Raw genomic sequence first — 12589 nt, forward strand, 5'->3', positions numbered from 1 at the left:
GAAAGAATTTCTAATGGTGGTTTGTTCTGATATGCTTATGCTCTGCATACAGTTGATTTCATCAAAGGTTAGAAAGAAACCAACAGGCAATTTGAGATTTTGGTGATGGTGGTGGTGGTGTTTTCTTAAATCTTGTTTACAGTTCTTAGATGAGAGGATGAAGAACTTGCTCAGGAAAAACACTGATCTGTGGAAACAGGTGAATGTTAGTCTCCAGCATGATCTTAGTTCCCATGTCCCCTTTTCTTCTGTACTGTCCCCCATTCTGCTATTCATCACTCCAAATCACTTTTCCTTTGCAAATTCCATCTCTACCTTTCTGTTTCCTTTCATTGTCACCAATATATCTCCATAGTTAAATATTCTTAAGGTAGCTTTTATCATAAAAAACCTGTTCCATAAGCAAAATGTGAAATGCTTATAAAATAGGTACTTAAGTAGCTAGGTTTTTACAATGCAAGGAAATGTCAGTGTAAATTAGTAATAGTCATCCTTTTGAGACTTGCCAATAACATTTACTTTCCAGGTATCGTGTCAAATATGAGTGAAGACTTTCATTTTCTAATGAAATTTTTTACAACTGTTTGAACTCTGGAAAATTTAGAGTGGCAGAATAAAATTTAAGGATATTTGAATTCTGTGCTCTATGTCTGTTAAGATGTAAATGTGCCTGCTGTGCCTCTTGTACCAGTACAACTATCCAATTTTTCTAAACATAGGGTATGCATGTTCTTTGAGGTAAAGCATGTTAAGTTGAAAAAAAAAAAAAAAAGGCTCTCTTAAGGCTTCTGATCACTTCTTTGTTTCTACAATGCTACAAGGGTTAGCAAATGTTCCATCTCTTGGGACTGCATTTGTGAAACGAGCAAGTGCCTGTGATGCTTGAAGCAACAAGGCTATTAGTAGGAAAGGTTCAAGCTCATTCGGGGTTGTTTTGTGCCTCTTTCAGGTGCTGAGTGATGGTGCCTACAGCTATGACTGCTGGCTTGTCCTTGGCTTTGCTCTTGTAGAACTGTAGTTCTTGCTACCTGCATGTTTTTCCTCATCGTTTCAGAGTGCTAGCTTTTCATATTTACTTGTGGACCTAATCTTGGGTAATTTCTCAGATTTGTTGTAGCTCGTTTTTTTTTGTCTCCCTCAATGCTTACTGTAGTATGTTAGGCCCTGTACAGAAGGACTTAGATTGTTTAGAACTGACTGAAGCTGTAGTTACAACAAACCTCCTCTCTGGTGTTTGTCAAAAAAGAAAAGAGATCTTAATATAAATTCACAGTTAGAGGAATGACAAAATATTCCAATATCCTTGCCCATAAGTTTTCTTCTTAACATCTATCCTCTGTCAAATGCTGTCTTAGTAGATGACTTAGAAATCTTAATGTATTACAGAATTATTTCTCCATCAGCTTATTAAATTGACTGCTGCTGACTTTGTCTTCTCTTTAATATTACTAGGAGATTGATAAAGACAAATTCTTATTTAATATTTATATTAACAGTATGATTAATTAGATTCCTTTAAAATTAAGGAGAGCTCAAAAGTAAGACTGACAAAATTGAGTGCTTACGGTGCAGCTGGTTCCTGTACTGGGGGATAAAGGATGCTGATAAATCAGTTCAGGTGCATGGTGCATTTGTGCTCCATTTTCCATACTGTGTAACTGCTACTACTAGAGGCTGTAATTGTTTAGAGGTTGTTACAATGGTGTATTTTTTTCAGATGACTCACTTACTCCCTCCTAACATTTCATTTTTCATTGTCTTGAGATACAGATGTTTTTTACAATCAGTGCAGTTGATTGTTTTTGCAGTTGTAGTAGTAGTTATATTTTGCATATGGTTCTTTTCTCTGTAAGGACTTAACTCATCCACCCTTAAAATTGTAGTTTTTAAATTAGATCTTTAAATGCAAATATTTTTATCCTGCAGAGTCAGTGGTAGAACTGGTAGTATGAAATTTATATTATTTAAAGTGATATTCTCCTTTAATATTAAACAACAACATAAAAAGTGGTGCTACGCTATGATGTCATATCTGTTTATATGTTAGTTGGTTTTGTTTCTTAAGATTTAAGAATAATAGCCATTGCAGTATTGTGTTTGTATTCATGGCAAACTCTGCCCTGTCAGAGTTTCAGATGCTCACTAGTTACAGGAAAGATTTTCTTTTCCTAACCTGGAGGTATAAAATGATCTCAATTTAGTGCTGCATTCAACACGGGCACTCAGCATGACTTGAATTATTGATAATGTAGAGGCAAAGATAGTTTGACAGTGGTCCAGAACTGTTCAGCTGTCTGCAGACATGTATATTGATCTACCACAAGACTGCATGTTTTCCTCGACTGCTCATCTGAGAGGTTGAGAATAGGTTTATTCTTTGTCATTTATGTGTTAAAAATACAATTAATTTATGAAACACATTTTTAATGACCTTCTTTGTACATATGGACATATTGCTTGATCTCCAAAAATTTTATCCAAATAACACTCACAGATCAGTTGTTAATTAAAGGCTTTTATTTTCTTCCTTCTAGGAAACTGAAAAATGAGCTTCTGGAAGTGAAAAGGAAAGGTGGAAACCGACACTGTCAACAGGACAACAGCAGGGTCTGTGTTCGCTGTCAGAAAGGCCTGGGCTTTATCTTTGACAGAGGAGACCTATGCCAGACCTGCAAACTTCGAGTCTGCAATAAGTGTCGTGCAGTGGGAACTGATGGGCAGTGGAAGTGCTCAGTGTGTGCCAAGATTGCGTAAGTTGTGCAGCTTTCATAAATACAATTCTTATGCAAACATGAACAACTTATTCAAAATGAACAAAATAAAGAGCAGCCAGATACTATGCATTCTGACTGATGTTGTAGGTGGATTGTAGCAAAAGAAGTATAAAAATTATGAAGCCAAGCACTTCAGGCCATATTTCTATCCTCCATTGGTTTTCTGTGTTTACATCAACTGAGCATTTCTGCATGAAGGCAGAATATCTACAACATTTTTTTTCCTGGATGTTTAGAATTCTGAGGTGTTTAGAGTTTTGAAGTAAACTGTGCTGTGGTGGAAGGGGAAAACAAAGAGAGAGATTAATCTTTGATCTTCACCTTTCTCACTGCTAGAATGTTGAATATTGGGAACTGAGGACAACAAAACACAGTGCTGAAAACCAGAATTGGTATACTGACACCAGATATTACATGAATAAACAAGAAGAGCTGTTGTATGTTCAAAGTTAATTATTTAATGTATATTTGGAGGAGTATTTCCCTTGATTGATATAATAATATGAAATTTTATAGCTAGTCTTAGTAAGACAACCTTGAAAGAAAGGTACGTGGTGCAATAGAACTTTGTTAACTACCTTAATTTTTTTACACTTCAACTCCCATATCCATAAGGAAATCTAATGAAAATACATGATAAAAGGGTAAGAATCAGTAATTTCTTAGAAGGAGTTTTTGATTATTTCATACAGGGAGTTTGGAGTTGTTTTTTTGTTTTGTTTTGGGTTTTTTTTTTGGTGGTTTGTTGGCTGGTGCATTTTTTGTTTGTTTGTTTGTTTTCTACAGTTCAGGAAGATAAAGCTTTTTCTAAATTGTATCAAAAACGGGAACCCCAAATGGTAGTTATGTCAGACTTTGGCTACCAAGACTGTTAGTGAAAGATTAATGGAGCAGCAGGACAGAGAGTTTAAGGTTTGTGTCTCCTAACAGTTTTAAAAGAAGGCTAACATCTAAGTTTTTAGCCATATGCTGTAAGCTCTGCATTGGTGCACATGCATCCAGAGGACATCTTTTCACCTCTTCTAAGGTGAGTCATGTTCAAGCACTTGATTTTATGAAATGTTAAAATATTAGGGGCCTGGCTGAGCTCCTTGTAGTTTTCTACAGACAATTTCTGGGGTGATCTGAGTTCAGTGCCTTTTAGACCTCATCATTATGAGGTCTAGGTGAGATGACAAGGAGGAGATAGCAAATGCAATTCTGATTTTTAAAAATAAAGAAATGAAGAACATGGAATTTGTTGGCCCTGTCATATTACCTGTATTTTCTCTGCAAATACTGAAACAAATGATCACAGTACTGTTTGAGAGCTAAGAAGAGCTGACAGGATGATGAGTAAGAGCTGGTTCAAGAATAAATAATGTCACAAACTGTTTAATTTCTTACTTTGATAGGGTGACAAACATCATGGATAAAAGAGGATGCATAGATGTCTTGTAATTTAACTTCAGTGAACCTTTGGATGGTTCCTATCATACTGTTATTGTGAGTTTATAAAGAAGGGGACTGCGATCTAGAATAAATTCTGTCAGTGTAATTGCAGATATGGAGAACTACAAAGCTCTCTTGTCAGAGTAGCTGCTGGCATTTCATTGTCAAAATAAACAGTGGTTTGAGCAGAATATTCCCTGGACTTTTACTGTTTAGTGTTTTAGTTTAGGACTTAGATGATGCAGCAGATGAGTTTGTCAATTATACCTGCTGCTGACATGAAACTGAGAGGTGTTGCAGACACACTGAAGGGCAGGCCTGGGGCTCTGAGTGATGGTTACACTTTAGAGAAGTGGTTTGAAGGAAAAGTAAATGGTAGCTCCCACAGTCGTGCAAATAACACCTGGGCAAGAACAATGCTGCAGAAACACAGAATGAGAAAAAAAAGCTTATGCAGTTGTTCCTTCGGAGAGGATTGGGGTATTGTGCTGCATGAAAAGCTGAACATGAATCACATGAATCAACAGGTTTATGCTACTGTGGATGAGTCCTGTATCACTCAGGATGTGCAAAGAGAATTATGGTCTACAAAATACATTATACAGTCCTGTTCTTTTCATTATATACATTGTTTTTGTGAGACTATAATAGCAGTTAATGATCTGTAAATTGTTTGTTATGCTGCTAAGAAAACGTATTCTGTATGGAAAATATAGAGGTGAATGTGGAGACAGATGTTTCAGTTAAATATAATCACTGCATAATTCTACTTTAAATTCTTTCATTGTTGCTTTCCTCTGTTTTATTTAAATGAGAAAGGCAGGGATTATTAGGCTTTCTGAATTACATTTAGGTAGTTCTTTAATACGAAGAGAGGTTTTGGCAAGATTGAAAGGCAGAAGGCAAGGACAAGTAAATGAGAAACCAGTGGTAAGAGAGGCAGTTACACTGTGTGATTAGGAAATGAAAGACAGGAGAAGAAAGAACTTTCAGCTATGCAGAATTGATCTGCATACAGTGTTTGAGACCATTAAACGGAGTTATTTTACCCTGCTAATGACTTAACAAAACCTACTAGTATTTTTTCTTTTTTCTTTATGCTTACTTTCCTTTAGCAACCTTGATGAAAGAGGTTTACATCAACACCAGTACAGACACTAGCACCTACTGTAACATCTGTATGTTGTTGTATACATTGTGAGAATTTTAAAAGATAGGTCTCTTTGGTTAACTGATTACTGGTTTCTCTGCCAGAACAGTCCTCAAGAACATCTATTAACTACTGCTTAAGGTGGTGGTGGTAGCAGTAAACTGCACAGTATACTATATACTAACCTTGCTTATCTGAGGGGACACATTCAAATGCAAGTCTGTCAGCAGTTTGCAGGAAAGTTTGACCCGGTACTGTGACAATTGAGGCAGGGGCCCACGGGCCCACACCCCGGGGAAAGGGGAAAGGGAAAAAAGGAGAAGGGAGATGGGCCTAGGACAAGGACAGCGGCAATGATCTGAGGAGGAAAGCTAATTTACTAAATAAGATATCAGAAAGGAAAATAACACAATATAATACAATATATTTGGAACTGAGGCAAATGAATCAAATAAAATGAGCAAGAGAGAGAGTGTCCGATAAACCGAAGGCCTTACGCTAACACTGAAGGTGGACGGCTGCAACAAACACCCACTGCTGAGCTCCATCCCGAAGGGAAGAGAGAGTCCCGTGACCGCAGAGTTTTTATCTTTCCCTCTGGGCGGAAACACGTAAAGATACAAAGCATCACACAGTCCTCTGGGAAGTGTAGTTCTTCCTCTCTTCTGAGACAGGTATACCCAGAACTATTGATGATCCACGGAGCTGGAGCATTGACTCTTTAACTCCCAATACACCACATGATGTCATGATGTGGAATATCAATAATATAACAAAAATCATAAAACCGTGACAAAGTCTTTCTGAACTCTTGGAAAGCCTGCTGCAATACATCTGGTGTCAGTGAAGAAATCTAAATGCTGAGAATCTACTGTGTTTGACAAAAGAAATGTTTAGGTACTGAAGAATTTATTGGATGAATCACTTGAACTGCACAAATAACAATCCAGAATGGTTGCTGAAACGAAGGACATCTTAGGCAATTAAAGAAAGTGTTGACAGTGTCAGCCAGGTTTGGCCTGTTTCTTCTTTTAATGCATTTTGACCCTTCTCTTTTTCTGACCATCTTGAGACTTGCCAATCCAGTCACTGAACACTCATTGAGATTTCTAGTACAGTAAAAGGACTTTCTGTCCTATAGCCTGTGATAAAATATCATTGCTTTAATATTTAGGGTGAGTTTGTATCCAGTTACAAAAATAAATTAATTAATAAAAAGCAGAAAAAAAAGGGATGGAGCCAATTTGCAAACATGTTGATTAACTTGAAGATCAGGTTATCTCAAGGTACTCCTTTGTTAAAACACAGTATTGTTTTCTGAACAAATTAAACGCTTGCATGGTAGCATAATGGTAGCTGAAGGGATGAGGTACTAGTTTGTTTAAATTATTAAGTCTATCTCTTTGTTCTCCTGTCATACAGAGTGTCTTCATGTGGCAGTAAGCAAGTCTGACTTAATCTCTTCCATTCCTCCAAATAATCTTTAATACCTTTTTATACTATTTCACTGAAGTCAGATGGTGATAGAGAAGCTCATTACAAATCATTAATTATATTCTAAACCACTTTCAGAAAGAGATATAGTGAATTTTGGGAAAAAAGTTTGAATGTGAGAACTGAGAGTTGTTAGGATTTTTGAGAATAACAGACTGAGGTTTATATGTAAATTGCCTTACGGTTTCCAATTACAGAGGAAGTATACTCCATCTGTGTGTCTATAAGGAGAAAATAACTTTTTTTCCACCATCAGAGTTATTACCACATAGAACATAAAGTTTCAAGATTAATTATTCAAAGGTCAAGAAGAGTTAGAGCCAAGTCTTCTTCCAGGTTCTGTGGTCTGTTGTCATAGTGTAGAGAAGAAGATAGTCTTTATTAATGAGATCATGTGTTGTGGTGTTTAGTGAGATAAAACGAGCCTTTGTGTAACAGTGTACTTGGTGAAATAGTGAATTTTCTGCTCCATTCCCTGCATACAAGGAACAGCTGTGGTCATCAGCATCTATCAAACACAGGTGCTAGAAGAGAAATTTCCCATCAAAATCACATTTTCCTGCAACATCTTAAAATGTTATTCATATTTTAAATTTAACATGAAAAATGGTCAGTGTCTGATTGAGGGAAATAGTGTTCTTCAAGCAGTCTTCTGACAAGCTGATTTTGCATCTTGATGCTGTCTTTCATTATGATTATGTCTAGATGTATATGAACAGTGCCTTTATTTTTGAATTATTCAGCAAGATAAAATGCCTTATTTATGGAGAGGGTGACGGAGCACTGGCACAGACTGCCCAGGAGGGTTGTGGAATCTCCTTCTCTGGAGATATTCAAGACCCACCTGGACGCCTACCTGTGTGACCTGGTGTAGGGAGCTGCTTTGGCAGAGCTGTTGGACTTGATGATCTCTTGAGGTCCCTTCCAACCCCTATGATTATGTGATTCTAGGTGGCCCAAGTTATCGCAAGAAAATTAAGCAGTAATGGGAAACCTATACTTGTCTTTGAGACAACATAATTATTTCAAAGTGTAATGAAAATTCATCAGTATCGTAGTGACGTTTATTCACGTTAGGAGCCTAAGAATAGATACTTCATGTGCTTTAGAATAAAAATGTTCAAATTTCCCTCCACTGCATCTTCCAGGTAAATTTGCTTTTAATAGAGTCACATGTTTCTATTTAATAGCCTCACAGTATATAAAAAATACCCCTGAGTTAATTTATGTTATGGAAAGTATTCTGTGCAATTGAATACATGAAAAGATGTGTGTGTGTGTTTTGCTTATTTATCAATGGGCTACGCTTTATCCAGCCTTTGGTTTTGCCATTTTTTTCCAATTTTGTTCCCCAGAGAGGAAGTGAACTATCTGAACAATGGGAGAGGAGAAGGAAGCTGGACTAAGTCTCTCTCCTGTACTGAGTGTTAGGCTGAATGATTGAACAGAAAGACTGTTTCATTCAGTTGTTGTGGTAGTGGTGTTTTTCTGTTGTTGTTTTTGTTTTGGGGGAATTTCCATCTTAAATTGAATTTCTACATTTGAACATTTAACACCGGAGCATCTTCCAAAAAGGAGAGTGGAAAATAACAGGTTGAGTTGTTGATAGGGACAGGCTACAGGTTGTATTCCGTTTTCAAGCTGAGCAGTGTGTTAATGAAGTCAATCTGTCTGTTGGGAGAATAGAGAGGAAGAAGAAGGAAACCACTAGGTGTACTCCCTCGCACACACATGTATGTGATTATCTGGCTCACTAATAAAAGTGCATGAGGAGTTTACCTACATATCTTTAGTATTTTGTATTAAAGTAGCTACTTGAACATTATTTTCTTTATAGGTTTCCTAGATGTTTTGAAAATAGCAAAGAGCAATCAAGTGAAAATTGCTACTGGTAAATTTATGACACTTCCTTCTTTCTAAAACTACTGGCCTTAGCATCTGTCATACATCCTGGAAGGCCAGACTAAACATTTTTTTGGTAAAAACACTTTTCTTGTATGCTATGTGTTAACTGATGAAGGAAAGAAAATGCATAAGCGTACCACGATTGCAGTAGTGATGGACTTGAGTCCATTTTGAAAACAACTGAAAACAAACCTAGGAGCAGTGGTTGGATGTGTATGCTCTTGGTTCTCTTCCCACTGGAACAATTATCTAGATGAAAATGATTCATTTAGGTTCAGTATCAGAAATAGAAGATGTGCTATCTTAGGAGGAAAGGATGTCTGTCTTTGTCATAATTACACATGCGTGGAAATAATGACATTGTAAGATGGTTAGATTTTGCTTTTCAATTTTTATTTCAGAATGTCAAGTGCAATTATGAAATTCAAACCTCAAGTCAGAATTTTTGGCAGTCATATAATGTGAAGTCATTTCCATTCATGTGGAACAAAACTTATTTTTGTAGATATCCCTGCAATGTACGAATGATTAAGATGATATGAACACTGGCCTTCCTATTGTTAAGCATACATGAAAAATACATTGTCCCATCCCACGTTAGTGTGTTAAAAGTTCAAAAGTACAGAGCTTTTTCTCCACCCCCTCCCCACAATGTAAAGGTTGAGGCCTCTATACTTACTACAGATGACACTTGCATTGGCTGACTACTGATGGTTTCCAGGAGGTTGATATAAGGGGAGGGCCTCCTACCTCCACCCACAGCATAAATAAAGCCTATATTGAAGGGGAAAATGGCACCTGTGAAGTTCTATGGTCAAGCCTAGGAGTGACTGAGGGAAAAATGAATGAATTGTGTAGATCTTATAATACATCACATATATTGTAGTAGAATACACTGGTATAGTTGAGGGTATGACTGTTTTACAGTGTGCTACAAAGCACTAAAATTACTGTAAACCTTGATGCAAAAATAACCACACAGTGAAGCAGGTGGTGTAAATGAATTGTGAAAATGCATGTTTGAAGAGAAACTGGTTTGCATGCCAGGTAGGTTCTAATGCAATAAATCCAATAATTGCATCTGAAAAAAACGTCATTTAATATTTCTGAGTGGAACTGCAGAGATTTTATTTAACACCTTGCATAATGACTAACTATGAATACAAAGTACAAGATTTTGACATTACAAGTATGCAACAATGAGATAAAGCAGTAACCTTCTACTTCCTCATTTGTGTGCATGTTTTGGATTTTGAATATATATATTTTTAAATATTGATCAGTGCTCTTAATCCATCGGTAGTAATTTTCACGCCAGGAAGGCTGAATAATTTGTTTTCTGGTATAGGTTAGCAAGAAAGCACGAGCCTACCTGTAGCCAAGTCATTATTGGAGTGGCTTTATATATTTATTTATTCATCCATTTAGAATAGTTGTGATCAGTAGTTTTTTGCCATCAGCTGTAGGTCGTGAGGCAACTGAAATGGTGATGCTTTAATATAATGAAATTTGTTCAAAGAAATGCTGTCAATTAGCATAAAAAACATATCAATGGAAAACAGCAATGATGATGAATGATTTCTTTGTTGTGAACATAGGCAGAAGAATCTGAAATTTTTCCAACTACCTCAAGAACAGAAAACAAAACAGCATATTCCAAAACACTATCAAAGACAAAAGTTCTGTCTGAACTCTGAACCTCACACACATGGTTAATCCATAACAGTCCTGTCCTGTGGAAAAACTGCACTTGGAGTGGCAACAAATGAAACCTAGAGTACTGTATGAAAAATATGTATGATCCTTCTGCAAACTGTAATAAACAGGTGGAAGTCCATGACTGTTAACTTTGGTGGCAGAAGATTGGTGCTGGCTGTTTGTATTTATTTAATTTTTTTACTTCTATATATCACCATTGTCTCTACAGCTCTCATCTTTTGGAGCTGCCGAAAACTTGTTGAGCAGTTCACTATCCAAAGGACTCGGGAGATTGTAGGTGTTAGATCTTTTCTGAGGCAATGGTAAATGTGGTTAAAACATTTACTTTGTGCCATGTAAATTTCTGGTTTTGAAAATTAGTTTTAATTCTAAAAGTACAAGGATTTCTGTGTGTGTGTGTGTGTGTGTGTGTGTTTGCTACCTGTCCTCCTGTCTCAAGTTCTACAATCGATCATTTTACTCTTAACTGTGCAACTGTTGCCCAGAGTTAGTGAACGTAATGGGCAAATGATGACCAAAGAAGTTTTGGTTAGACAGATTTGTTAACGTGCACCTTTCCCTGGCTTTTTTCTGTTTCTCCCCATACAGGCAACTAAGGATAGTGACAGGAGAATGGTTTTTTGAAGAGAGAGCAAAGCGCTTCAAACAATCAAATCTTGGGACTGATGTTGTCAGACAATCCATCCTTCGCAAATCCCCAGGTAGGGACATCAACAGAGGGGTTTGGTGTATGTGCTTAATACATTTAAACCACGTTCCCAGTGTGTTTTACTTTTGTTGTATTTCATTCTTCACTGTAGAAGATGTAAACAGGTTTGTGAATGATTAGCTTATAGGAAAGGTAAGCCTCAGGTGAACGTGGAGCTAGAGCACAGCACAAAACCTCACTGTCCAAACAGATGGAATGTCACATGAAAATTGGAGAGGTAACTTTGGTCCAGATACCTCCAATGAGTTGCATCTGTGCTCTTATGTGAAGAAAATATTCCACTGTCCTTGATTGAGCAAAGTAAGGATGTAGTGTCTGTGAACTCCTATTGTACCTTGCTGGTACCACTGGATTAAGAAACAGGAGTTCAGTCTGAATCCTGATGCTTTTCTCTTAACTTTTTTCACTCTGATCACAGAAGTTGGTACTTAGGTAGCCTATTTTCAGAGGTAGCATTCTCTTCTTTCAGTAGGAATGTGGTACTTACTGGCAGATTATAGGGGAAGGACTGGTTTACTGCCATTGCAGGAATTTCTGGTGCAAATATACTGCTTAGCAAAATGCTGATCTTTCCACTACCAGTATGCTTCAGAAACTGTCAGTCTGATGTGCCTAATGTTTTTGGTGTTCCTTTTTTTGATGTTTTGTTATTTTCACTTTTTTTTTCACCATATATTTATATTTGATAGACGTATTTGAAAAAATAAGCCATTTTTTTCCACCATCTGCTCCTTAATGAGCATGCATTTGAATTAAGAAAACATTTCATGCAAGCCAGAAAATGCTTTACACTGGAAAATTATGTTTCAAGTCCTTTGATTATCAACTGTAGTGTCAGTGATAAATTCAGAAGCATAGTTCAACAGTAAAGCTGACAGGCAGAAACACTGCAAACTACTTGAATATATTTTTCCTTTATTAAAAAGCAAAATTGAAGAACCCTTCCAGCTGTTTTTGTATGATATTTGATCATCTGGTTTCATTTAATACTAAAAAATTGTAAACCTATTTTTGTAGATTGTTTATTGTTTGCTGCCTTTACATGTTTAAATATTATTTTTTTGTTTTGTTTTTCCTTTCCCCTCCCCTGAAGATAAAATTTCCAGTAAGGATGAAGAAAGAACATGCAAAGATGAACACCAAGAGAGCGAAGAAAAAGAAGTATCAACCTCTTCTGTAACTGGGCATAAATCAATCTTTGGTGGACCTAGAAAGATAGGGTAAAACCTTTTCTATTTGGAAAGTGATAAATCACATAGCAGCTGCATGAGTCAAACGGATTGTCTTTGGCGACTCTAATGTTCCACATCAGCCCCAAATTTTCCACAGGTAGAAAGAGTCTTCAGTTGAAAGCTGCTTCCTATAATTAGACTGCTGTCTCCTAGGAAATGCAGCTGTAATTACCCT

General features: G+C 36.7%; 1 protein-coding gene across 1 annotated transcript in view; it reads left to right on the plus strand.

Moving 5' to 3' along the window:
- The window catches only part of SYTL5 (synaptotagmin like 5), a 61109-nt gene that overhangs the window by 5432 nt on the left and 43088 nt on the right, over nt 1-12589 (plus strand). The window contains exons 2-4 of the mRNA XM_065741569.1: nt 2535-2750; nt 11062-11174; nt 12276-12402. Of these exons, the coding sequence (XP_065597641.1) occupies nt 2535-2750; nt 11062-11174; nt 12276-12402 (456 nt within the window). The remainder of the gene's footprint in view (nt 1-2534; nt 2751-11061; nt 11175-12275; nt 12403-12589) is intronic.

This window comes from Cyrtonyx montezumae, unplaced genomic scaffold, assembly GCF_038088225.1.
Source record: "Cyrtonyx montezumae isolate F1298 unplaced genomic scaffold, pur_monq_1.0 scaffold_3, whole genome shotgun sequence".
NCBI lineage: Eukaryota > Metazoa > Chordata > Aves > Galliformes > Odontophoridae > Cyrtonyx > Cyrtonyx montezumae.